Source organism: Pyrus communis, chromosome 9 (genome assembly GCF_041283825.1).
Source record: "Pyrus communis isolate YQ-2024b chromosome 9, ASM4128382v1, whole genome shotgun sequence".
In the NCBI taxonomy this organism is placed as follows: Eukaryota; Viridiplantae; Streptophyta; class Magnoliopsida; order Rosales; family Rosaceae; genus Pyrus; species Pyrus communis.
In genome coordinates, this window is record NC_142573.1 from 12,315,272 (window position 1) to 12,342,674 (window position 27,403).

The 27,403-nt window shown below is 37.9% G+C and overlaps 4 protein-coding genes across 4 annotated transcripts; 2 read left to right on the plus strand and 2 right to left on the minus strand.

Annotated features, from left to right (window-relative positions):
- Positions 1 to 1,937: 1,937 nt before the first annotated feature.
- LOC137739710 (Mitochondrial substrate carrier family protein) lies at positions 1,938 to 3,754 on the minus strand. The gene has a single exon (XM_068479391.2). The coding sequence runs from the start codon at positions 3,175 to 3,177 to the stop codon at positions 2,131 to 2,133; it is 1,047 nt and encodes a 348-aa protein (XP_068335492.2). The 5' UTR covers positions 3,178 to 3,754; the 3' UTR covers positions 1,938 to 2,130.
- A 4,724-nt stretch (positions 3,755 to 8,478) lies between these two features.
- On the plus strand, positions 8,479 to 10,313 carry LOC137740178 (threonine synthase, chloroplastic-like). Its single transcript, XM_068480000.2, has one exon. It carries the CDS (start codon positions 8,662 to 8,664, stop codon positions 10,225 to 10,227), a length of 1,566 nt encoding a protein of 521 aa, XP_068336101.1. The 5' UTR covers positions 8,479 to 8,661; the 3' UTR covers positions 10,228 to 10,313.
- A 1,807-nt stretch (positions 10,314 to 12,120) lies between these two features.
- Positions 12,121 to 17,660, plus strand: LOC137739840 (aminopeptidase M1). Its single transcript, XM_088700025.1, has 19 exons — positions 12,121 to 12,712; positions 12,792 to 12,937; positions 13,031 to 13,133; positions 13,215 to 13,401; positions 13,476 to 13,569; positions 13,645 to 13,798; positions 13,909 to 14,013; positions 14,117 to 14,233; positions 14,580 to 14,693; positions 15,094 to 15,276; positions 15,344 to 15,650; positions 15,781 to 15,902; positions 15,995 to 16,092; positions 16,343 to 16,520; positions 16,606 to 16,720; positions 16,825 to 16,892; positions 16,982 to 17,059; positions 17,177 to 17,254; positions 17,370 to 17,660. The coding sequence occupies exons 1-19, from the start codon at positions 12,485 to 12,487 to the stop codon at positions 17,550 to 17,552; spliced, it is 2,658 nt and encodes an 885-aa protein (XP_088556151.1). The 5' UTR covers positions 12,121 to 12,484; the 3' UTR covers positions 17,553 to 17,660.
- A 3,002-nt stretch (positions 17,661 to 20,662) lies between these two features.
- Positions 20,663 to 23,002, minus strand: LOC137739841 (uncharacterized). Its single transcript, XM_068479563.2, has one exon. The coding sequence runs from the start codon at positions 22,945 to 22,947 to the stop codon at positions 21,163 to 21,165; it is 1,785 nt and encodes a 594-aa protein (XP_068335664.2). The 5' UTR covers positions 22,948 to 23,002; the 3' UTR covers positions 20,663 to 21,162.
- Positions 23,003 to 27,403: the final 4,401 nt, after the last annotated feature.

Here is a 27,403-nt window from a genome sequence, read left to right on the forward strand (position 1 = left end):
TTTAATAATAAAATATATTTATTTAAATCCCGCTTAGACCCCAGCTCATTGCCCAACAAGCATCTAACGTCTTTAAAATCTTGGTCTCAAACCAACGAATCAATCATATTACTCATACTCTACGCATTTTATCAAATCATGTTATATATAGTTACTAGATTCAGGCTACTTCATCCTATATATAGCTCACTCAAACTACCAATAGAATTCTTTACGTAGCATGCAAAACAGATTATGAACATTGTACAAGGATGATGCTATCCACTCCCCTTATGTTAATTTATGTCATTTAATTATTTTCAATTTATCCTATTTGATGACATAAAATTGAAAAAAAAAATGTAAAAAATAAAAAAAGATATGTAATAGCACCCCCTTACATCAAGGCGTCCCAGCCATAATGATGTTTGATTTGTGATATATATAAAACTACCACTTGCCAAAAGCATAAATCTCCAAATGAAATCATAAACCTCAATAACTAGGAAATCCAGCAGCCACGTGGGTCCGCATAACCATTCGAATCCGGATGTTGATTTAAAATTAGGTTACAGGTTAAACCAAGTTGGTCCACGTTTGAAAAGATTCGTCCAAATCCGAATGTTGATATAAACAAGGCTAAAACCAAGTTGGCCGTCTCACTTTCTTTGTGCTCATGTCAAAATCTCTTTCTACTTAGTAATAATAATACGTTTACATTTTACAATGTAAGGAGTCATTTCTTTTTATATTCACGTGATATTACTTCAACATATAATTATTATAATTAGAATTGTTTATTTTCTTTAATTTTGTTCATATTTAATTCTCCAGAAAGAAAAAATTGTTAATTCAAAGAAGCTGCTTAACAATTCATATTGCCGAACAAATAGACAGTTATAATAAGAGTGCAAGGAGTTATTGAGGTTAATGATTAGTCGTCAAATCGTTTGACTCATATAAAAAACTAAGCAATCTCAAAATTCAAGGAGATTTTTTAAAAGTGAACATTAGATGATGATGAAGAGAATGAATGTTTGAATTTTGACGTTTGTTCAGCAAAATAATATCACATCGTTACGTAAAGAGGAATTGCTTGTTAAAAGTAAGAAGTTAAGTAGTGTCTCAAATCAATAAATGTAAAAGTTATGATGAGTCGATAATAATTGTTTAAATTTCACTCTTAATGTATATGTATCGTTGTGCTTAAGTAAAAAGGGATTATAGATACAAGGGTCCACAGATTAGTTAAAACCTTGAATTGTACTCCCCCATGATCCCACATCAATTCAAAAGTTAGGTGTGTAGCCCCATCATTTTATATATTTAGCCTTTATCCAAAACTAAACACATCCAAAATTCCAAAATTAGTGTCTCTACTTTCCTCCACTAACTAGCATGTGCTTTTAATTATTTACAAATATTAAGAAAAGAAAACAGAGATCGCTAGGGGGATATGGTCGAGACATAACATCAATCGAACAATTATTAACATAAGGGTGCGGATTCTGTCCAGAGATCTTCTTCGGATCTTACTATTCAGAATCTAAAGATTAGCAATACAAACCAATCAAATTAAATCCGACGATTCTCATTAACTCATTTCGTTAACCCATCTCACACAAATCAAGGGTTCTGATCTCTCTTAGACAAAACAAAAGCTCGAGTTTCATGGCCGTTAAGCTTCGGAGGATCCAAATTCGCGGATTGGCTCCTACTTTACCTAATCTTCTAATCTCAACCGGAAATAATAACTTCTACTCAATTTTTGAATCCAAGCAATCTTGAAAACACCATACGTATAATTTTTTTTTTTTTAATTTTTTTTATAAGAACGAAGAGATTCAAACTTAGATACGGAGACAAGGGTACTAACCAGCTTAGCCCTAACCAACTTGACTAAGCGTTGAATCTCATAGCATAAATTAAGAGATCAATAAGGCACATTAGCATCCATATTTTCGCTGGTGAACGACACACTATTGATTGAAATAAGATATTTAACGTATACAGGAAAGCCTGCATTGTATTACATTTGATCAACCAAGTGTGCAGGTTAATAATATAAAGGAAAAACAGAAACAACTTAAGATAAAATTAAATAGAATTAGACCTATGATCGATCAAACATCTGTTTCTCTGCTGATTTTATCATGTCAATACCTCTTGATTCTTCGTGGAGAACCGTTTCAGAAACTCGTAGGTAGTGATCATTGTTGTTGCAGAGATTGACATTGAAGCCCAACGCGGCCCCAATCCTCTGTAACAAGCCGTCCACCCACCCTCCTTAACCAGATTCCGAATAGTCTGTCCAATTGTTGGTCCACGGCGCCCGTTTTCCTCCCCATCCAAAACTTGCAGCCTTGTCTTAACCGTATCGAAGGGCATTGTGATCAGGGCTGACATGCCACCCGCCATGGCTGCACTGACTCCCTGAACTGCCATGACTGTTTTCGAACCTGGTGTATATGTGTTGACTCCATTCTCATTGCTCAAATCACCTTTTTTACAAAGGTAATACCCAACTCCATCCCAAACTGTTCTTTGAGCAACAGAGTAAGATGCCCACCAAATTGCACTTGACGGTGCATATGTCACAATCGATAGCCCAAACCCTCTATACAGTCCTCTTGGCCCATCCGTCTTCATGATTTTCCTAAATGCATCGATCCCGTTAACATATTTACAATCAGATGCACTAGGAACTTTGGGATTTGACTTCACACCACCTTGCACCATCAATCTCTGACTCACAACATCAATTGGAGTCCACACAAGCTGTGAAGCCATTGATGCACTCAACCCTGCAGTGGCATTGGCAATGGTGGCAGCAGCGGACTCCGAGAACCCTAACCTAATTGTGGCAGTTCCGACTTTACTCTTAGTGACCTCAAGCGCCGCCATGTAAAGCGCCCGGGCAGGTATTGTACCCATCAAAGATGTCCCAAATCCTCTATACAACGCCCTAATTCCATCATGCCTAACAATCGAAAGAGCGGTCTTGATGCACGGGACTTGGGATTGAGCTACTTGTTGCCGGGTTTTCAACACCACAACAGGGTAAAGAGACGCTGAAACGCCGGAAAACAGCGCGGCGCCAAGGACGAAGAACTTGGATTTATCAAGCATCTGCCAATCAATTTCTGCAGGAATACGAACTTCATGCGCCGATTCTTCCTCGGCGGAGCTCAAATTCATCTTAGCCACCTTCTCTACGACTCAAATTCCCCAAAATTGATCAAACCCAGACCCCAATCACCTCCAAATTTCACCACTCAAATCCCTAATCTCCTCCAATCTCGCACGAAGTTCCTCAGTTTCAACTACAAACCCTGTATGTACACAAATTTACAAATCGAAACCCAAAAAACTAATTTTGCGAGCTTTACAAAGACGAAGCCTTCAAATATGATACAGATTTGATAAATTTCATGACGAAAAAGAGGATCGAATTTCAACGGATCAGGGTTTTTTTCCTCCTGTGAAACCAGGTCTTGGATCGGACAAGAACCGCTCCGAATGCATCCAACATTTTCAGATAAAAAAAGAGCGAAGCTTATCGGAGAACCTTACCGGAAGAGAGATCATCGGTAGCCGGAGAAGCTCGCCGGAGCAAGCTAGGGTTCCGATGGGCACCAAACAGAAGAGGAGAGGCAGTCAGTGAGAGAAAACAGAGAGAAAGAGAAATGGAGAAATAGAGAATTGGTGACCGGTAATATGGCGGGTTTTATTTTAGGCGGAGGGTTAAGAACCGGTAATTTGTGCGATCCTATCCGTTTCAGAAAATGAAAAGAAAAAAAGAAGAAAAACCTATTTTATGAGCGTTGGTGGGTCCCCCTCCCACACTCCCCTAATATTTATTAGCTTAAATTAAAGTTTGGCGGTTAGCTTTTTCTTGAACCTAGATGCTCTCCGAATCTAAAAAATCTAAGTTTAAGAATCAAATAATCTGAATCGTTAAAATTTGATCTAATGACTACAATTATTATAACTTTTAGAATGATCTTTTGTTTGTAGCTGTTGAATCAAATTTCAACGGTCTAGATTATTTGTGAATGAAGTCAGATCCATCACATCACTTTTTCTACCCAACTTTTGACACAAATTTTTATAAAACTTATTTCGTAATATATTTTAACGATCTGAAAGATGAATATTTGCTAATTTATGAATTTATCCAACTAGAAAATGACAATCCATGACCTCATACAGACATACCAAGCAAGGCCTGCGGCTCATAAGGATGATAATGCTCGTCTATCTCATGTCTCTTTATGTAAAAATAGTAGGCGGGATTACAAAACTCTAGTAAGATATGGTCCATGTGTAAGTGTTTTCTTTGGTTAAAAAAAAATGCTAGCCGACAATTTATTTACCACTTGTAGAAGTGTTTTCTTAGGTAAAAAATGCTAGTTGGAGAAGTTTAGCCGTGCTACCACTATGATAGTCTCAGAGTAGGCTATTTACATGTTAGGCTATTCACGTGTTCATCCCAAGGGGCAAAGGCCAAGTATGAGAAGGGCAGCCTAGCTTACTGAATTCGACGCTTCCGTTGTCGAGGAGTTCATCTTATCAGTCGGGGCCATTTTGACAAGGGGACACCCCCACATAATTTTCAATAATACTTTCATATTACACGCTCTCACCATACACCTTATAATTTCTAATTACATTCCGCATTTTTTACATACTTTCTCATAATACCTTCATACAACACACTCTCACCGTACACCTTACATTTTCTAATACACACCACATTTTCTATAAGCACTTCACACTCTTCACACTTATGTGTGCAAATACATAAAGTCATCCAAGGCACCTTCGGTGCAGAATTTTTCTAATTTCTCTATTGGAGTGATTCTAATACAACTTTGGTCTGATGGATGCGAAAGGCCGGAGTGAGTCTGGATCTCTTCTATTCCTCTATCCTTGCATATTGTCCTAAATGCTACCGTCCTACATCACTCAATATCTGGACGATGTGATGCCAACAATTGTTTGTTCCTATTTGCATGTGTTTATCCCATCATATTTCTCCATCACATTATATTTCTCCATCCCTTCAATTGTTTGATCCTATTTGTTCCATGGAAAGAGATGGAACGCTGTGAGTATTCGGCGTCAGTAGATGAGGAATATGATTTTTTCTCAGAAGAGGATGATGCTGGGTTTTGAATTATTAGATCAACCGAAAGGAACTACAATCCGATATTACAGACACCGATCAACATGAATGCCATGCTTGTTGAAGAGTTCAATAAGGCTTTCTCAAGCACCTGCGAAGCACTTCTAACCATGCAATATAAGTGTTTTATGCACAGTGTGTGGATGAGCATTTGAAAGTGAAGCAGGGAGCAGCCCAGAATCATTCTCCTGTTGCTAAAGCATTAGCACTCAACCGCATCTTCGTGGGAGGACTTCCTCCTTCAGTGGACTCTGGTTAATCTCACCACTCTAAGAAACTTTCATACAAAAGGATTTAAGTTGTATGAATTATGAATACTCAAGAATTTACAACGATTTGTTTACATATATGTTTAACTCTATTTCTCTAGATGACGTAATTTTCATATGTTACTTTGTGAAGCATATTCGTTGGGCAAGTTTTTCGAAAAAGAATTTAGGCCGGTGAAAGATGCCATAGTCATTTTAGCTCAAATGGAGAACAAGATACATTATCAAGGCTTTGGATTTCTCACTTTTAAAGAAGAGAAATCTGTTTCTCTTCTTTAAATAAATATGCCAAGGGTTTAGTACGTGTGTGATCCTCATCATCAACCATATTTTTTAAGAGATATCACTTATAATGCATCTATAAGCATGCCAATATCGTTGAAATCACTAAAACAATGAAAAATATGAACTCTTACCTCATGTTAACATGGGCTTAGTTATATGGGGACAAGGAAGGATGGCCACCCCTTCAGTCGTAAAAAATCGTCACTGAGAGTGAGGATTTCGCCTCTATGGTCCTTTAAACTGTCGTCGAATTCTGCTGCTTCTGTGTTTTATGCTTCACTACTTCTTCTATGTTTTATTCTTAAAATAACTAGACCGAAACGACATTGTTTTGGTCCTAGGATAAAAAAACATAGAACATAGTCGTTAAGGAGGGCTACGGTAAGGCTGTCATTGTTCAAGAGTCTATTAGGTTATTTGACAATATTAACTAATTGGGTGTGCAGAGAAGTTTCAAGTTTTAGAGGCTCTATATAAGGTCATTATGCGTCATAGCCAGTATACGATTACTAAGAGGTATTTTAATGTAATGTTGAGTGAGGAATAGAGATCAATAGGCACACTTATAAATCATATGAGTCACTCAGTCATACCTACAAGGTGTTTGACGAAACACCTCACTTAACTGTCTCTCTCTCTCAAATGACACGCTTTGTAGCTATTGTAGAGATAATCGATGGGAAGATACCTTGTATAACATGTTATCTAAGTCAAGAGGCAATAATGAAAAGTCTTATAATTTCACCATTCCTATTACCTTGAAGGTGTGTGCGAGGTTAAGGCACTCACATTATGTGGGGTGCTAGTAAAAAAAGCCCTTTTAAAAAAAAAAAAATTCTTCAAGATTTATAATTGGTGCATTAATTGGACCCACCCAATAAAATAATTGATAGCACCTATGAAATACTATTGTTGAATTTCACTGTTCAATTTTTGGTACTTCGTATTTTCGGGAAATTGTTATTATTTTTCGTAATTTTAGAATCTTAGTTGACTAGTTACAAAGTTTGATTTCATGTAATTAGTCATTAAGGGTCGGTAGACCTTTTGGAATCACACCAAGTATGTTTAGATAGAGCTCGACATCACGAACATGTAGGCAAAAGTCGGTTGAGAAATGGAGTTGTAACAAGCGTTTTACGAGGCACTAAACTTAAGGGCAAAATGGTCATTTAATCCTCTTTTAATGGATGGTCCTGCCTGGTTAATTTGCATCGGGGGACAATACTATTATATAGGTGCATGCTTATGGCTTTGCCTGGTTAATCCCGATTGTGGACTATATGCATTTTAGGGGTGACTCTGCCTGGTTAATCCTTGGGGATTATATGCATTTTAGGGGTGACTTTGCCTGGTTAATCCACATTGGGGGTCACTACCTCTCTAGTTGGTTACATTATTTTCATAGATAGTTTCGCCTAATTAATCCTCATTGGGGAACCACACTATTGGAGGCATGCCTACCAATACACATTCTAGGACTACGCCTGGTTAATCCGCATTGGGGATCACTACCTACTCAGTTACTTACTTCCATAGGTGGTTATGTCTGGTTAATCTGCATTGGGGGACCATACACATTCTAGGGTGACTCTGCCTAGTTAATCTACATTGGCGGGTCACTGCCTACTTGGTCAAATTATGTTATACGTGGTCCTGCCTGGTTAATCAGCATTCTAGAGATGGATTCTGTTGAGTGGTCTGAAACCTTAACTTTGTTAGATTCCGTTGAGTGGTCTGAACCTTATCTTCGTCAGATTCCGTTGAGTGGTCCGAAATTCCTTTCCTATTTCAGTTTCGTTAAGAGATCCAGAACCATAGATTATTGTGCATAGAAGTTGCTTAAGTTTATGTTTGTGTTTGTAACTTAGGGTTACAATGTTATTGCTTTGGATTTCAGATAAGGAAATATGACAAACTTTATGGAGGTTGTCTTTCTTAAAATTAGTGAAGTGATAATTGATCTTGTCAGTTAATTAATGTAGTTAAATGTTAATATGATGCATCTTTGATTCATGGAATCGATTACTTGTTGTGAATGTGAAACTGTGGTTGGAAAACATTGTGAGATGTGAAAAACAAAATGACAGTCTTAGTTATTATATGGTTCGTTAAGTAGTATAAAATCTAGTGAGTCTTGCTCGTAAAGTCCATTGAGTGATTTTGGAACCTTTGTTTTTCGGCTGTAAGTTTATGAGAAATGTCGGAGTTTAACAAAAAGGTGAACTATGGATGGTTTGATTTTGTGATAGGATACATAGACAGTCTAACACAAAGATTAGATGCAGCCATAAAGTAAACGAAAAGATACTATGCTATTGGACTATAGGTTGTTACTGCTACTTCACTTTGTGAGACTACTGAATTGGTTTACAAGTGCTTATATATGTATATTATTGAAGTACGGAATCTAATTGATTGTTGGTACTTGTCTGCTACGTCTCGACATCATGTGTTGATTCTGGATGTATCTCAAGGTCGGAGCATGATAACATCTTTTCTCATATGTCAAATTTGACAGCAAAAAGTTCATGTCTATCCACGTAGAATTGAGACATCGATTGAAGTTTCTCCATCTTTGAAATTGCATGACATTCTACTTGAGATTTGACTTGGGAGGAGCTTTTTAGAAAGAAAAAAGTTATTTAAATCATACTTTCTTTTTGGGTGAAATTCAAATTATATTTTCTAATTTAAGGAGTATGATAAACATTGCCATGAAATTCAAATCATAAGGAGTATGATAACATTTGTATTAATTTCTGCAAAATGTAGTTAGATTTTTTTTCTTTCTTTTAAACCTTCCCCATTTAAAACGATAATCTCCCGAGTCCCGAGTCCCGAGTCCCGAGTCCTGACCCAGTTATATAAAACAAACCAACCAGCCATCGAAGCCCCCACTCCCATTTCCACACATACTCTCTCTCACATTCTTCAACAATGGCATCTTCCTCTCTCTTCCAATCTCCCCCTCTCTCCCTCAAACCCCAAAACCCCGCTTCCCGCCACCCTCCAACCAAACCCCATTTCGCCACCACCATCAAATGCGTCTCCACCTCCACCCCTCCTCCCTCCTCCTCCTCCGAGCACCCTCACCACAACATTCGCGACGAGGCTCGCCGCCACAACACCACCCACTCCCACCACTTCTCCGCCCGTTACGTTCCCTTCAACGCCGACCCATCTTCCGCCGCCGCCGCCGAGTCCTACTCCCTCGACGAGATCGTCTACCGATCCAACTCCGGCGGCCTCCTTGACGTCCAGCACGACATGGCCGCCCTCAAAAACTACGACGGCAAGTACTGGCGCGACCTCTTCGACTCCCGTGTCGGCAAGACCACCTGGCCCTACGGCTCCGGCGTTTGGAGCAAGAAGGAGTGGGTCCTACCCGAGATCGACAGCGACGACATTGTCTCCGCTTTTGAAGGTAACTCCAATCTCTTCTGGGCTGAGCGTTATGGCAAACAGATTCTGGCCATGAACGATTTGTGGGTCAAACACTGTGGAAACAGCCACACTGGAAGTTTTAAGGACTTGGGTATGACTGTTTTGGTCAGCCAAGTGAACCGGCTGAGGAAAATGAACCGCCCAGTGGTCGGCGTGGGCTGTGCCTCCACTGGAGACACATCCGCCGCCTTATCAGCCTACTGCGCCGCAGCTGGGATACCATCGATTGTGTTTCTACCAGCGAATCGGATATCTCTGGCTCAGCTGGTTCAGCCCATTGCCAATGGGGCCTTTGTGCTGAGCATTGATACTGATTTCGATGGGTGTATGCAGTTGATTCGAGAAGTCACAGCGGAGCTGCCGATTTATTTGGCTAATTCTTTGAACAGTTTGAGATTAGAGGGTCAGAAAACCGCTGCAATTGAGATTTTACAGCAGTTTGATTGGGAAGTGCCGGATTGGGTCATAGTTCCGGGGGGAAATTTGGGTAACATATATGCTTTCTACAAGGGATTTCATATGTGCAAAGAGTTGGGACTAGTCGATAGGATTCCTAGGCTCGTTTGTGCCCAAGCTGCAAATGCGAACCCGCTGTACTTGCATTACAAGTCAGGGTGGGATCAAGAGTTCAAGCCCGTGAAAGCGAACACCACGTTTGCATCCGCAATTCAAATAGGCGATCCTGTTTCGATAGACAGAGCCGTGTATGCGCTGAAGAAGTCGAATGGGATTGTGGAGGAAGCCACTGAGCAGGAGTTGATGGATGCCATGGCTCAAGCAGACTCCACTGGCATGTTCATATGCCCTCACACTGGTGTGGCATTGGCTGCATTGATTAAGCTTCGGAACCAAGGGATCATAGGCACTAACGACCGGACTGTGGTGGTGAGCACGGCTCACGGGCTGAAATTCACGCAGTCGAAGATTGATTATCATTCAAATGATATCAAGGATTTGGCTTGCAAGTATGCTAACCCGCCGGTGCAAGTGAAGGCGGATTTTGGGTCTGTGATGGATGTTTTGAAGAAGTACTTGTTGAGCAAGGCGCCGAAGAATTAGTTGCTGAGTGTGATCTGCTCAAGTAATCATGTAGTCTTATGTTATTGTTATTTGGTTAATAGGAATTGGTTGAGTCTTTGTGTTCACTTTTTTTGTTCGGTTCCTCAACGGTTTTAGGTTGAGCAACTATTTTGGTGTGTTTGGTTGGCCCCCGTTTTGCTTTGTGTATTTGTTTTGGGCCTTGGTTGTAAGTTTTTGTTGTTGCAATAAATGTTTGACCATGTTTTGGCATGGTGTTTTTCAAAAAAAAGAAAAAAAAAAAAGAAAAAAAACAAGAAGAAGAGAGAGTCTCAGAGAGTTGATTTTAAACGAAGGGTGAACGAAATCTAATGGTTAATAATTCCATTAATAAATAAATAAATAAACATTTTTTTGCTGTGTCTCAATGGTTGTAAGTCAGTTGGGGAGATAAATAAATAAATATATATCTATATATTATGTTATATATAAATGTTATATGGATTATTTAGAGAGATGCTAGACCCACCTCGTTATCTTATTTCTCCACCCACTATTATTCCTAAAATAACACACACACATATACATATACATACTAGCTGATGAGCATACACTCTGTGTGTGTGTGAACAATTTCATTTTATTTATTTATTAAGGAGTGTGATTAGTTTTTAAAATTTTAAAAAGAGTATGAAAAAAATATTGTGGGACAATTTATCTTAATAAATGCATATTTTATCTTAATATTACATAATTACTGTTTTGTCCTCCTTATGTAAATATTGTGTATAAAAAATGAGGGCAAAATAGGGAAAAGGGGCAAAAGATACAAAATTACTATTTTGCCCTCTTTATGTAAGTATTGTGTATCAAAAGTGAGGGCAAAATTGGAAAAAAAGTGGCAAAATTTTGACAAGGAGGGTACTCTTAATAATTGTATATATATATATATAATTATAACTTATCTCTTAAAAAAAGAATATAAACAAATAATATTACTCTCTTCTAAAAGCCAGCAGAAATAAAAAACCGGAGTCTTCCAATCTTCAGCCTGATGTACACCTGTTGTTCACCATGGGAAGGGAAAAATCGGAGTCTTCCATTTGCTTCCAAAACTCTGGAGCTCTCTCTCGAACCCGAACCCTTGGCCTCCGCAAATGTGGCCTACCTATGTTCTGGTGGTGTGTAATCTGATCAACCTTGAGCTGCCAACCACTTGGAAAATGCTAAATTTAGATTGAGCCGTTTATAAGATGGTTTACCTATTATCTTGTAATTTCTTAGACCCCTTGTAGGTTGTAAGCAATCCAATAAAAACAGGTTTGGTCAGGATTGAAAATCGAGCTTACTCAAGAAAACCATATCTAAGAATACGCATATGAAACGTGAAACAAATTGCACCCTACCCTATTACTAATCAGAATAATGTACGCAAAAGTTAAATATAAAATCATAGCAATAAAGGTATGAAAATTCAAATAAAAAACCACAGAGCTATGCAAATTCAATTGTACGATGGCGACAAATTAAAATTACTCACACATAAAATTATTCTTCTACATCTTTGATGGAAACATAATCCTCTACTTCTACCATAGAAACGTCATCTTCTAAGGTCATTCTTTTTGTTTTCTCTGAATGAAAGGAGATGAGAATGAGAAGTTAGGGTTTAAAAGAGACAAATCGTCTAAATAGAACGTGAGAGTTATCTAACCCAAACTTTTCTTTTTTCACAAAAAAAAAAAAAAAAACACAAAACAGGATAACTAAGATCCTTATTAGTCATTTTACAAATAGATAAATTTGTAATTAAAAAATTCATTAAAAAGTGAATGGAAAGATAAATTAAGGTGGGAATAACAACTCTTATTATTTAAATAATGGCTTTTTTCCTTAGACTATCATATTATATACAAGAAGACAATAATGTCCGTCACTTTAGCCCATTCATGACAAGGAGTTGGCTGAAAGGGAAAATGATTTTCTCTGGATCCTAGATCCGGAAGATCAATCAATTATGTTCGTTTATTGTATATTATACTATCAATTTTCTTTTGGTACTATTTATATTTAATTTTAAATTTTGAATGATTTCTGATCATACATCTACGATGAAGGAATATTATTAATTGATTATTCGGATTCCACAAAGAGGATCAGCACAGCAAGTACCTGTCATTATCGGCCGGATTCAAGACAAATGCAAGGAAACGTGTACTGAACGTTTTTCTCCGATCACCACTCGAAGTATATCTCCAACTCCTCCCTTGGTAAACACTTCACTTCACTACGCACTGAGATGGAGCAGAAGCAAAGCATTCAAGGATTCAAGGGCCACGCAAGGTTGCCAAACTTTGCAATTCCGAAACGCTACGACCTTCATCTCAAGCTTGATCTCTCGTCAGCATGCGCCTTCTCCGGCGTTGTGGAGATTCACGTTAGCATAGTCGAGGAGACCAAGTTTCTTCTCTTGAACGCTCTTGAACTTGATGTTCATGAAGTTCTGTTCACCAGCTCTCATGGCCAAGTAACTAATTCTTGATCGACAATGATCTGATTTTATTGGATTTTCGTTTTGTTGGGTTTTTTAGTATCTTCATTTGCAGCTTTACCGCCCGTGTGATGTTGTTTTGGACGGTGATGATGAATCTCTTGTTCTGGTGTTTGATCAAGCACTTGGTGTTGGTGAAGGAGTTTTGGGGATTGAGTTTTCTGCAGTCCTTAACGCGCACTTGAAAGGGTTCTATAAATGGTAAGAAAATTTAAATCAGTTGTAGATAACTTATAAGAACTTTTCATTGTCACCAAACAAGGATTTTAATGAAGAATCTGACACTTTTCCCAGCACTTATATGGATGGAGGAGAGAAGAAGAATATGGCCGTTACTCAATTCGAACCTGTGGATGCACGGCGGTGCTTTCCTTGTTGGGACGAACCTGCCCTCAAGGTACGCATAAATTCCCTGATAAAACAGTCACATATATATTTTGCTTAAACCCGAAAACTCTTCTTTGTTGTTTTGAGTCAGGCCACCTTCAAGATAGCAGTAGATGTACCGCCGGAGCTGACAGCTTTGTCCAATATGCCAATTATCAATGAGAAGCTTGATGCAAATGTTAAGACTGTTTATTTTGAGGAATCTCCTATCATGTCAACTTATTTAGTGGCTGTTGTTGTTGGCGTATTCGATTATATTGAAGACACAACATCCGATGGTATGCAAAGGCGAAGACATTGTTCGATTATGCAACAGAATTCGTTTTAGAGATTACTAAAATTTCGTCTGCAGGGGTACTGGTTCGTGCATATTGCCCTGTTGGGAAGAGTGACAAAGGAGAGTTTGCTCTAAATGTTGCTGTTAAGACGCTCGATCTTTTCTCCAAGTAAGTTTTGTATTATTTTTTTTTCTGTTTTTCTGTTGTGCTAATTTTATTTAACCTTGTGATCGTTACATCTAGATACTTTTCAACGCCGTACCCTCTCCCCAAACTCGATATGGTTGCAGTTCCTGAATTTTCTGGTGGGGCAATGGAGAATTATGGTTTGATCACGTACCGTGAAAATGAACTGCTTTACGATCCTTTGCATTCCACAACAGCAAGGAAGCAGACAGTAAGTCTAATTTCTAGTTCTGCTTTAAGCTTTGTCTCACTTTTGCAGTTGTAAAATGCTCCTCTGAAAAGTCTGATGAAATATCTGTAACCCTTTTCTTATTCTGTTAGATGGCAATTGTTGTAGCGCACGAAGTAGCACATCAGTGGTTTGGCAACCTGGTGACAATGGAATGGTGGTCCGATTTGTGGCTTAATGAGGGTTTTGCGACATGGGTAATTTCCGGCCATTCAGCTCTCTATACCTTTCCAACATGATGGCATTACACCAGAGATAATTATCTGATTTTTGTGTGCCTGTTTGTTCTTATATTTCCAGGTAAGTTATATGGCCACAGATATTTTATTTCCCGAGTGGAAAATATGGGCTCAATTTCTTCAACAAACTACTGGCGGCCTAGTTAAGGATGCACTGGAGCAGTCACATCCAATTCAGGTAAACATCATTTGATACTATTGCTCAGGTGAAAACTGCTTAATCAGAGATATGGCGGTCGTTACAAAAGTATAAACAATAATGTGGTTAGAGTTTGTGAAAAATGCACTGGACTCCGTCAAGTGAAGTTCAAACATGTGTGTCAATGTATATGGAGCAGGAGGAACCAAGGAAGTCAATGAGCAATGATATCAGCTACAGAACATGCTCGCTCAAGGACCAAAATCAATATACATTTTAACAATTCAGATTTTTGTGTTGGGGGGGGGGGGTGGTTGTGGGGGGTGGAGCTATCACGTAAACTGCTCTATGCAGCATATTTATCTGCTGGTTGGCATAATTTCAGGTGGAGATAGGACATGCTCGCTCAATTCTTGAAGTCTTTGATGATATCAGCTATAAAAAGGGATCTGCTGTTATCCGAATGCTGCAGGTTTATCTCGGGGATGACATATTCCAGGTACGAAATTGATGTCCCCCCAGTGAGATTACCTTTCATACTGTACCCCAAGTTTTCACAGTGAATACCATATGCAGAAGTACTCTTCTTAATCTTATCACCAAATGCACCGCTTGAAATTAAGCCTTGCAATCCTAGATGGTTTTCTGCAATTCCATGCGCAATCCAAATCCCAGTACCAAAGAATTTTGTTCTCTCAAGATAAAAATAAACATATGAAAACTACAATATATAGTGTTTTGAACAAGAAGGACTGAAGGGCAAAGACAAGAAATGGAATAGTTCTTGTTATGAAGACATTCTAGTTTGCAGTTCATTGTCAATTTACTCTCTGCAATCAGCGAATTTGTTAACATATTTCAGTTTGTTTATGTACTGTGGCGCTTCATTATCCAATCAGAAATCATTAAGTTCCTACATGAAAAGATATTCTGGCAAAAATGCGAAGACAGAAGATTTATGGAGTGTTCTTTCGGAGGAATCTGGTGTCAAAGTCAGTGAAATGATGGATGGTTGGACAAAGAAAAAAGGATATCCTGTTATCTCAGTAAAATCCAAAGAGAATATTTTGGAATTTGAGCAGGTACTACTAATACTCAACGCCAAAATCATGTTATCTGCAGAAATCTAATGAAGTTTTTGTTTTGCAGACACAGTTCCTGTCATCCGGTTTGCATGGTGGTGGGAAATGGATCGTTCCAATAACTTTTTCTGTTGGTTCGTATGAGAGGCGCGAGAATTTCCTTTTGGAAACAAAGTCCAGAGAATTGAACATATCAGATCTTGTCGATTCCTCTGATAATGATTTAAAGAATAAAGAGAAATATGATGAACAACTGTGGATCAAGGTTAACATCGAGCAGAGCGGTTTCTATAGGATCAATTATGAAGATAAGCTTGCAGCTCGGCTTAGGAAGGCTATTAAGCATAAGAGCTTAGAAGCAACAGACAAATTCGGTGTGTTCCATTTATCACTTTCAGATTGTTTTTATTATGTGGCTTCGTTTTTCAGATTGTTTACTTGATTTTGGGCCATTATAAACCACTCATAATTCAACGATATATAACTCCAAGTCTCATATTTCAGGCATTCTGGACGATGCATATGCTCTTTGTGAAGCTTGTGAACAATCACTTTCATCTTTGCTTTCCTTGATGGATGCATACAGAAAAGAAGAAGAGTATATTGTCGTAACAAAATTGATAGATGTAAGCACATAAACTTTTGTCTTGGTGAATATCAGTAGCACCACCAACTATTTATCGTGGCACTACCTTTTGCGTTGTATATGCAACTGCAGGTTTGTTATAATGTCGTTAATATTTCAAGTGAGGCCATCCCAGATTCGGCAAATGAGTTGAAAAAGTTTTTCGTTAGTCTCCTCCTGTTTCCAGCAGAGTAAGAACACTCATTATTAGTATGGGAATACATTTTTTTCCTTTTACCTTATTGAATGAGTTGTACTTTGGCCTGCGATTGTGATTCCGATACCAATAAAATTGGTTTCTCTCTCTTTTTTCCTTTCCTAAAAGGAACATTGTATGTTGTGATGTTTTGCAGTCTCCTCGCGATCATGCAGTAATACTTTACTTAGGATTGCAAAGAAGAGTTTAACGCTAACATAATATATTTGAATGTATTCATACAGAAAACTTGGTTGGGATTCAGTACCAGGAGAGAGTCACTTCAGTGCACGTCTGAGAGCAGAAATCTTGCAAGCTTTGGTTACGTTTGGCCATGACAAAACTCAAAAAGAAGCATTAGACCGATTTCAGACATTATTGAACGATAGAAACACTCCACTTCTTTCAGCTGATACGAGAGGGGTAATAAATCTTACCATGTGTATCGCTTCCTCATCCTTATTAAGTTTCAAAGCTTACAGGCAGAAGTGTGAACACTGTCCTGCAGGCTGCTTACATTGCCGTGATGAGGAATGCTAGCAGCTCCAATAGAGAAGGTTTTGAGTCCCTGCTAAATGTTTACAGAGAAGCAAATACAGTGCAAGAGAAGGAAAGGATTCTACGTAAGATTGAAATGCGTTTCATTTTCTGGCATTCTCCTATTTTCCGTCTATTGTCTAAGCGAAAGTAACTTGGAATCTTTCCTTTACAATTTAACCCTGTACAGGTTTTTTTGCATCTTCTCCAGACCCAGATACGGTTGTGGAGGTTCTGAACTTTTTTTTATCCGAAGAGGTATTTATTCGCAGTACTAAATTGTGGTCTACAGCAGCTGCACTTCCATTGCCAGTTTACACCTACTTCATCTCAAATTTTATTTTCAGGTTCGAGATCAAGACATTATATATGGACTTTTTGGTATAAGTTTAGAATCCTGCAAAACAGCGTGGAAGTGGTTAAAGGTACGGGTTCCATTAATTCTCGGAAACACGATTTAGGTGAACATGGAATCGGTATAATTGGCATTGTGAAAGTCACATGGAATTGGAGAGTTGAACTTTTTTTGGTTATGAATGCAGGAGAATTGGGACCTGATCCTGACCAAATATGGCGCTGGGATGTTGCTCACCCATTTCGTAAGAGACATTGTGACACCGGTAAGTAGAATGATTTCTGTCCTTAAAACTGGTAGGCAATTATGCCTTGTAGAACACGGTACACTTGCTGCTTTTAACGACCGCTTTGTGTTACTTATCAAATCTTCGTTGACAGCTTTGCAGCAACGAAAAGGCTGATGAGGTCGAAGAATTTTTCGCTAGCAGGGCGCATCCTGCAATTTCCTTGACTTTGGAGCAAAGCATTGCGCAAGTCCGAATCAAGGCGAGGTGGGTTGAACACACGAGGCAGGAGCAATCCCTTGAAGGGCAAGTCAGAGAACTAGCAGGCGAGAAATGATTGTTTGTCACTTGTGTAATTTGTATCTTAAATATGTCAAATTGGAAACATTTCTTTTGATCAGATATTGGTACAACTTGTTTAACAATAATATGCACTGCTTGAGAATTTAATTGCCTTTAAAGTTGCTAACTCGTTAGCAACCACTGTTCTAAAATTCGCGCCTAGCACTGCTTAGGCTCTAGGCGGCCGACCATCGCCATGATTAAACTCCAAGCGTTCGAAAATTAAGAAAGAGTGCATAAACCTACCTAGGTGCCTACCTACCTGCTTAGGCATGTGTCTAGGTCGTAACTTTTACTTAGAAACAATAACTTTCATTTTAAATTTTATTTTTTTAATGAATTATAAAAGACTGGAATACTTAGATAAACACTCATTAATCATTATATGTTTGTTCCTCATGTTTTCAATATGCTCTAATACTTTATAATCTATGTGTCATTCTGTTTTCCAATTTATCTATCACAATACAACTATGTATTTGTTTTAGGGAATTATTAGTGGCATTTCAAAAATCTCATTTTTGCACTCTAAACTTTCTATAATTAGAAAGAAAAATACATTTAAGGAGTGTATGAGATTTGTGGAGTGCTAATAACAGTTCCTTTGTTTTATAAGCTGACATTTATTTATGTGTTTATATAATAAATCAAATTAGAATTTAAAAAACCGCCTAGGCCCCGCTTAGATGTGTAGGCACTAGGCTCGACTTCTTAGACGCCTAGGCGCTAGGCCCTTACTTGCAGCTCGACTAGCTCCTTGCACCTTTTACAACCTTGTTAGCAACTAGCACAATGGAAGATGCATTGAGGGGCAGGGGGGTCAGCTGACCCTTCGAACTTCGGTGAATGTCTATAGATACCTTGGGTGCTACCCTTTTGAAGATTAGAATTGGCTTCATACATGCCCTCTAACTATTTGATAAAATGTTTGAAAGAAGAGTGAATGAAATGTTGATCTCAATGAATAACAAAGCATCATCATTCTTGGACAAACATATTAATGGGATGCAATGATATCAAACATTGTAAGTGTTTAAGATAAGAGTGTTTCTTTGTTAAGCATTCATATGGAAGCAACCTTGGAATATGTTAGTAGTCTTCGCAAATGAGGCATTAACAAGTGTGCAGTATGCCTTTCCAAATGACTTCAGGCCTACCAAGACTCGATGAAATGGTGATATGGATGCTATTTCTCCCCCCCCCCCCTAATATTATTTCCTAGATCTGTCACTGACTAGCACTATAGTCTAGTGATATTTTTTTCTACTTGTAAGTGTGAAGTCTTGAATCCGACTCTCAAGAATGATTAATTCAATACCAAATTATAGTAACCCATTTTGTGGTTAACCCAAATCCTCACCTCCAATATCGTTGTATAAAAAAAAAAAATGTCAACTTGGTATGTAATACCTTGAACAGGTTCCTCTTTTTTGGGTCAAGACTAAGATATTGCAATCAAACCAAAAAACAAAAGATTTTGTTGTTGAATTTCTAAGTTTCTTTCACTTGTAGCTTACTACTTTTATATAATTATATATACATATAAAAATAATATACATACGTATGTACATATAGGTGCAACTTGCTATGCATGCATTTGTTGACCAATGTTCTCTAGAACAAAATATGTGTCTAATTTCGGTGGTAATTTTTCTTGCTTTAAAAACCACAATTTGCATTGTTTCTTTTTTAAAAAGCAAGAAAATTATACTGAAAACTTGGAAATAGATGACTTATAGCCGCCCTCCCTACAAACCACCTCTGCAAGTTACCATCTTCGTCATTGACATCAAATCTGTACATCAATAGCATATTCATAGTGCATATGCTTGAACATTTCTTACATCAAATCGGTACATCAATAGCATATTCATAGTGCATATGCTTGAACATTTCTTAGTGTACTTAATTTTATATTTAAAACCCGCAAAATTGTTGTAGAATGCGGTATCACGTGGTATAACCAGTGTTACAGTATGAATTTGATATTTTTTTATTATATAAATTTGTCGTCTGTTATGTATAACACGTAAACTGGTTATCGTATTCAATAATGTATACTATTTTTTTCCTAAACTACGCCTCAAATCATGGGAGCGTTAGTCCTCATTCAGAAAGCATCCACAATTAGTTTTGTCATCCAGCTGGAATCCATATGAAGTTTGTTGGTTTCCAATTTCCAAATTCCAAATTCCATTAGTTCTACGAGTTTAAACTATTACGAAGTATAGTAGATCGAGCACAATATGTCGAATTCAACTTAGAGAAAATACGTGGCCCGATTTGAATTCGACATATTGTGCCCCCGAGCAATTGCCCGATTTACCTGCATGGACGGATGCAGCATATGCCTACTCGGGGCAATTGCTCCCAATCAACTTCTTTTGCGATGAAAAATGGCTCCAACTAAAAATATAAATTATCCTTTTATGTTCTATACTTTTTCTACTCTTTCACCCTTTCTAGTCATGTAACCTTTTTCATTAACATTCTAAACACCAGTATGCAAAACATGTACATAGTTAGATAATAAGTTCATAACATTGAATCGAATTTCAATTTTTAATTTCATCATTTAAAATTGCCCCCACAAAAAAACGTTTTTGGCTCCATCCATGCACACCTGCATCCACCAATAAACAGATGGATTTGGATCTCATCTGGATTTAATTTGTGAAGATCCTAGCGATCCTCACATTTTATCCGTTCATTGTATATCGTGCGACTAGAAATCATTTGAATTTTTTTATAAATTAAACACAAATAGTACCTAACGAAAACTGACCTGACGATATACAGTGAACAGACAGGATGTGAGGATTCTCACAAAGAGGATCCGAAAAAGATCCTCATCCAAAAAGACGTAATTAGCTCTTAATTACTTGATCTATGCGGCACATAAACTTAATAGTTTTTAAGATCAACAATACCCTATTGTATGCAAGTTTTTCTCAAAATTAAGAATCAATATTTGTATCTAATTAGATGAGGTTGGCAACTTCGGAGTTACAAACTTACAGGCATGCACGTACACGACAAAACCACACAAATTGAAATTGTATGGGAAACAGCGAATTAATTCAGAAAAAAAAAATAGTATAAAAATTGGTATCAAATCTTGAATCCCATTAAAATTCTGGCAATTACATGGAATCCAAATTCCAATACTCACACACACACCCTGATCTGATGAACAACGCACTCCACTTAGTCCCCTACTATGTATTAATTAAGAAAATTAAATAAAAGAAAATTTCTAACCACCAACCATTAAAAATAAATAAATAAATCCTATACACCTCTGTATAATTCCTCAATGTATATGTCAGAAAAAAAAACTCATAAACAACTCAAATCAACATTTCTATCTCTACAATCCTCAACCACAACGTCTTCGGCCAATTTCACATTGTTTTGTATTTTAACTTTCTCACACGTTCGTAAGTAACGTCTATAGATGATTGGTTTAGATTACTGCTACACCACAGTATACTTAACCAATTCCAACTTGTATGTATTTTAACTTTTCCGCATGACTATAGATAATTAGTTTAGGTTATCGGCATACCACATCACCGTGACATCCCAATTGCATGCAATCAGTTTTAGTAACTTGGGCCTTCTTCTCCTTCACTTGAATGTGGGCCTAGATTGGACCTTGCCCTCACAGAATTCATCTTCTCCAACTTCAAACCAGCTCTGAACCTTGCAATGAAGGTATCAGCTTTGGTGTTTACGTCCGGGCTCGGACAGAACATAGCTTTCGTCGGCGACTCTCCGCTCTCCAGTGGAGTTCTACTAGCAGCTTCCGTGGTCGGTGATGGAACTGAATCCTGATCACTATCGTCCAAATCCGGCGAGCCGCTGCGTGAACTGCCGTTGCTTTTGATCATAATAAAGTCCCCGTGCACCTTGTATTTCGTAACCGGCATTCTAAATGGCGGTAGCGGCGGCGGCGGTGGTATTCCAATCAATGGCGACTCCCCACCACTGTTACCATTTTCATCATCCGCATTGCTGAACCTACTAACCTTGACTGGCTGTGGTGATTTTTGGGTCGTCGTCGTGGGCCAAACTTGGGCTTTGGTTTTCGATAAACGCGCGGTGGAAGTGATCCGCTGCAGCGGCGGTGGCGATGGCGGTTGTGGAATTGAGTGAATAATTTTCTTGGGTTTGTTGGATTTCTTTGAAGAAAACAAGTTGTGAAAAACAGAAGGCGGCGGTAGCGGTGGCGGAGGAGGAGGCGGTGAGGGCGCCGGAAGTAAGGACAAAGGAGCCAAAGAAGCAGAAGCGAGGAGAGTCTCAAAATTTTCGACGCTCTTTTGTCTCTGCTTCTTCTTATTCCTCCTTAATGACGTGATCAAGAATTCTTTAGTGGTAGCAACTCCCTTCTTCTTCGAATATTTCCCGGCTGACGTTTTCTTGTTCTCAACCTCCTTCGACATCCACAGCGGTGGTGATGGTGGAGGTAACGGCGGAGCAGGCGGTGGGGGCAAATTTTTCTTCACTTCCAAATTGTCACTAGCATTCGATTTTTCTCTCTCTCCAATAGCCTGGTACGTCCTCTTTGTCTTGCGCGGCAGCAGAGGAGGGGGCGGAGATTGTGTCCGCGGTGGAGATGGCGGCTGAGGATCGGATTGATTAGCCGGAATTTGTGCGTGTGAAGAACTAACTTGCTCTGTACGGATCACAAAAGTGTCCACTGGTATGTTCTTGGTCCGTGGTACACGTCCTACTTGTTCTTGTGCTAGAAACTGTGCCGGTTCTTCATGCCACGACCGGTGACGGCGGTGGGCCTGATGCTGCTGATCTGAATCCGAAATCCGATAACCGGCCACATGGGTATCGTCGTAGGATCGCCACCGTTCATCCCTAACCACATTCCACGAAGATTCCTGTTGGCGTAGATCCGGGTACGAGCTGCTGGTCCTCACTCGTCTGTTCATCGTACTAGCACCAGTGGTTTCACTATAGGCCATCCGATCGGAATACTGATCGTACCACTGACGTGGGGTTGATGGGTTTAACTTCTCAAATTTTTGTGAAGAAGAAGCATCGTACGACATGGGACTGCTAACGTTGTTGTCGTTGCCGATGCCTCTGCTCAGAAATCCGCAAACAATTGCGAAGAGTACGAGGACGAGATTGAGAGAATCCCAACTTTTTTTCACCAAATGCGGTCTGAAAATTTGAGAAGTGAAGGACAAAATTGATGGGATTATGAAGAAAATAAACACAACAGCTACAGCAAGCAAGGCGAAAATGAAAGCGCCGGAGCTGAAGAAGACAGACGAGGAGGAGCGGCCGAGACGGCGGCGATGGTTAGATTGCCGGAAAGAGTCGGCGGCTTGGAGCCAAAAGGGCGGCGACACGTTTTCCTCTTCATCCATTGTGTTTAGGGGTGGGAAACTTTTGCTTTTGTTTTGGCTTTTGGTTTTTGCTTGTGCTTTTGCTTATATAAGGGGTAGAACCAGAAGGAAAGCACATTGATATAGAGTGTCGTGTTGCACTGTTGGCTGTCATTTGACAGCTAAATGAGTGTTAGATGATGATTAAAAATTTGAGAGTAAACCATGTGCTTTTAGGCATTTTTCTTTCAAATTGGTCATGGTCATACTCATACAATCCGCGTATGACAATCATATTCACATATATAATTCTATTTTAATGAAACCTACACAAAAAAACAGGCGTGTACTAATTTGTACGCTTTAGTTGTTGAAGCTGAGAAGTTTTCAGTCTAGCGTTTACGCGATGGTATTACTAATCAATTGATATTCTAAATTATAAGATGTGTATCTATATATAAATAGTATCCATCATGTTTATAAAGTATCGATCATGTTGTTCATTTATGTTTTAACACGTTAGTTAGTAACATCGCGTAGCTAAGGTCAGATGAACCCTCCCCCCCCCCCTTCATAAAAAAAAAAAAAAAAAGGAGTTTTAACGAAACATTTCTGGTACTGTTAACTTTTAACAAAAAAAATCACATTTTTACCTTTCCCTGGACTATTCACTACACCTTTATTTGTTATTTTTCATTAAAACCAAAGTTTTTTTGGACGTAACTACCGTCCTCATCCATTTGCATGCGTTGCTACGGCCATTTGTCAATAGACTCACTCTTCATATGTCGGCATATGTTGACATGCCTTTCAAAATCTATTGACATCAATCGACATACTTGCTTGGAAATTGTTAACATTTGCTAACAGCGTTTGTAATATTTCTTGGAAAAATGACCTCATGCCCACCAAGCGCTTTATTAAATAGCTCATTGGAAAATTTGCATGCTATTTTGTCCATTATTTTGAGCGATGCGTGCTATTTTAATAGCTCATTGGAAAAAAGGAGTTTTAACGAAACATTTCTGGTACTGTTAATTTTTAACAAAAAAAACCACATTTTTACCTTTCCCTGGACTATTCACTGCACCTTTATTTGTTATTTTTCATTAAAACTAAAGTTTTTTTGGACGTAACTACCATCCTCATCCATTTGCATGCGTTGCTACGGCCATTTGTCAATAGACTCACTCTTCATATGTCGGCATATGTTGACATGCCTTTCAAAATCTATTGACATCAATCGACATACTTGCTTGGAAACTGTTAACATTTGCTAACAGCGTTCGCAATATTTCTTAGAAAAATGACCTCATGCCCACCAAGCGCTTTATAAAATGGCTCATTGAAAAATTTGCATGCTATTTTGTCCATAATATTTTGTGCGATGCATGCTATTTTACTGAGCCCCCTCCCCCTCCAAATCCCCAAAAATAATTTTTCCTAAATTTGCCACTGGTGTAAACCGTCACACAAAAGAATGTCATTGGTGCCATTTGCTTCATCTTTCTTTTTTCTTTTCTAAAAACATAAAAACGTTCAAAAAAAATCCTCGCCGAATCTTTAAATCATACATATTAAAATTGACTCCAGGTATGACTTCTTTAAAAACAATTACAAAATCAAGAGTGAAGTGCCGATTTAGTCTCTAAACTATCACCTTAGTGAAAATTAGGTCCTTGAATTATTTTTTCGGTAAAATAAGTCCCTAAATTCATTAAAAATTGCTAATTTCATCCCTACTAATATTCAAAGCTATTTTATCTAATTTTTTGTCCACTTAAGTCACTTGACACATTTTAGGATGTAATATCGTTCTTTTCTCGTCTATAAGCCCTTAACATTTTATATAGGTTGTGAATCTAACGTCTAATTTACCCCTCCAAAGTTAACTCCATACACTATTTCTTTAAGTAAAATTACCAATCTACCCTTCAGTGTGTATCACATACAAATAACATGACTTAAATTGACGAAAAATTGAATATAGTAGCTTCAAATATAATATTAGGGATGTAATTGGCATATTTTTATAATTTAATGACTGCTTTTTTTGAAAAATTAGTTTGGGGATTTAATTTTCACTCAGGTGATAATTCAAAAACTAAATTGACAATTCACCCCAAAATCAAATACAAGATGATAATACTTATGTCATAAGTTTGCGAAAGTGTCTATTGTCATGTTTGCTTCCTTAAAAGTACGTCGAAACCAAATATTAGAGTTTTGTCTCAATAAATACCATATATTTTGAATAATGAACGCTCACCATTTTACATGTGCTTATTGCAATTTAGTATAGGAGGTATCCCACCACATAATAATGGCAAACTAATCCCTTTTTATGCAGTCAGGTGTCACATGAGGCGTCAACGTATTTTTTGGCTCAAAGTTAAATAATATGTCAAAACATAGCCAGTGACATCAAAAAATACATGTGTGAGAGTACGAGCTCGAATTAACCGTTCCAAACATTTATTTGCTTCTCACTAGACCGACCCGTTGGGGTTAAAATTAAAATTTCCATATATTTTGTTTAGTCTCTTAAAGGGTATAAATAGTCTATCACGGTTTGGGTGCCACAAAAGGCGAACAAAATTACATGAAATGAAATCCTAGTATTCTTTCAGGCCAAAGTCATTCATATAATTTGGAATGTTTTTGTGTCGTTAAATTCAATTATTTGTTAGGGTTTTTATTTTTGTTTTTGGGAAATTACTTTTGTTGGAATAATTTGAATCCTATAAATAAAAAGGAGGTGTCCCTCCCATGGGCCCACCCCAATCCAGTTTGCAAGAAATACAGCTTGTGCACGTTGTAAGCTTGTGCTTTCAAACGCTGTCAGGAATCCGGATGGCATTCAACGCTCCTATACCGCGGACATAAATAAAGGTCCTATTTGGTTAGATACATTCGCGTCCACCATTTCAGAGTACTACCTAGGTACAATTTTTACTTCTCGAACATCTTTTTCAATTTTTAGCTTCAGATTGAATGAATGAAAAATTTTTAGCTTCAGATTGTTGCTTATGCATAACAAATTTCAATTAATCACTCAAGTTCGACTCCCTCGCTTTGATAAAAAAATATATATATAAGAAAAGAGAAACTTTGGAAATTTATTTGCAAGGATTTTATTTGAAACCCCGAAGTATGATATACTCCAAGGCACTTTAGAATTTTTGTTGTTTGCAAAGGAAGGAAAGAACAAATTGGGGTCCCTCCAAAGAAAGGCCTATTGTGTCAGCTTAGTAACTTTGGTTGCAACTTGCTAAATGGTCCATCTTCAATTGGTGCTCCATTTTTGTTAAATTGTGTTTTAGATAATTCATTTTTTAATAAATGTTTTTTTAGTCAAAATTGTCCTTGAAATTTGCATAACTCATCACTTTAATCCTTGAAGTTTGAAATTAATAGAAGTGGTTCATAAGTTTGTTCATCATCAATCATTTTGGTCATTCCATGAAAAATTATATTAAATAAATACCAAAATGACAAAAATATCCTCAATTTAATTAACAATGGGCCAAATGATTTGACAAAAATTGAGGGTATTTTTGTCATGTTTATTTAATGGAGATTTTTCATGGAATGACCAAAATAATTGATAGTAGACAAACTCAGAGATTACTTCTATTGATTTCAAATCTCAGGGTTCAAAGTGAGGAGTTGTACAAATCTCAGAAATCATTTTAGCTAAAAAACCTTCAATAAATCAAAGTTGTCCCTAAAATATAACTGGATTTTATATAACTTCTGATACATGAAATTCTCAAATGGAGATTGTTGGTTCTGACTTAATTATCTCTCTTAAGTATGCAGATTGTTTTGTTTTGTGCGTATATTCTTACCTAGTTGGTTGGATAGAAGAAAAATGTTTATCACTATTTTGAGCAACACCGGTGGCAATGGCAATTTATTTAATAAGCTTTGGGGACAGTTGCCAACCAGTGCCGCGTGGGTGACTCCAAGCCATTGATGCAATCAGACTCACAATTATTTTTAATGGCCAACTTGCTTCTATGGCTCGGAGTCACCTATGCATACGTAGATGCAAGCAACTTTCCTAAGCATTTTCATTTATTTATAGCATTGGTAAAAGATCGGCAATCCACGTGGCAGAGAGTCCGTTCCCCTCCACTTGTATTATGAGACATGAAGTACTGGCTTGTGTACCGAGTACTTGAATTTTTTTTTTATTTTTATCCCGTGATGGCAAACTAGGCAGATTGTTTGCCCTCTTGTTACCGTGCCCTTCCCATCCCCTTCTATTTGTGCAGTCACGGTTATACCACGTCAACATTTTATATTCTTATTATTTTTTGTCTTATTATCTCTATTAAAAAATCAATATAAAATGTTGACGTGATTTAACCGTGAACGCATAAATAGTAATGGAAAGGGCACGGTAACAGGAGGGCAGACAATCTGGCTCCGATGGCAAAGGACTTAAAAGTGGTCTTGATATTTGCCCATCCAAGAAAGAAAAAGGTGTTAA

Excerpts from the sequence above, each read along its gene's own strand:
- LOC137740178 (XM_068480000.2), top strand. The coding sequence starts at position 8,662 with ATGGCATCTTCCTCTCTCTTCCAATCTCCCCCTCTCTCCCTCAAACCC.
- LOC137739710 (XM_068479391.2), bottom strand. The coding sequence starts at position 3,177 with ATGAATTTGAGCTCCGCCGAGGAAGAATCGGCGCATGAAGTTCGTATT.
- LOC137739841 (XM_068479563.2), bottom strand. The coding sequence starts at position 22,947 with ATGGATGAAGAGGAAAACGTGTCGCCGCCCTTTTGGCTCCAAGCCGCC.
- LOC137739840 (XM_088700025.1), top strand. The coding sequence starts at position 12,485 with ATGGAGCAGAAGCAAAGCATTCAAGGATTCAAGGGCCACGCAAGGTTG. Across the intron at positions 13,134-13,214 it reads GGGACGAACCTGCCCTCAAG|GCCACCTTCAAGATAGCAGT; the intron begins GTACGCATAAAT and ends GTTTTGAGTCAG. Across the intron at positions 14,694-15,093 it reads TCGGGGATGACATATTCCAG|AAATCATTAAGTTCCTACAT; the intron begins GTACGAAATTGA and ends TTATCCAATCAG.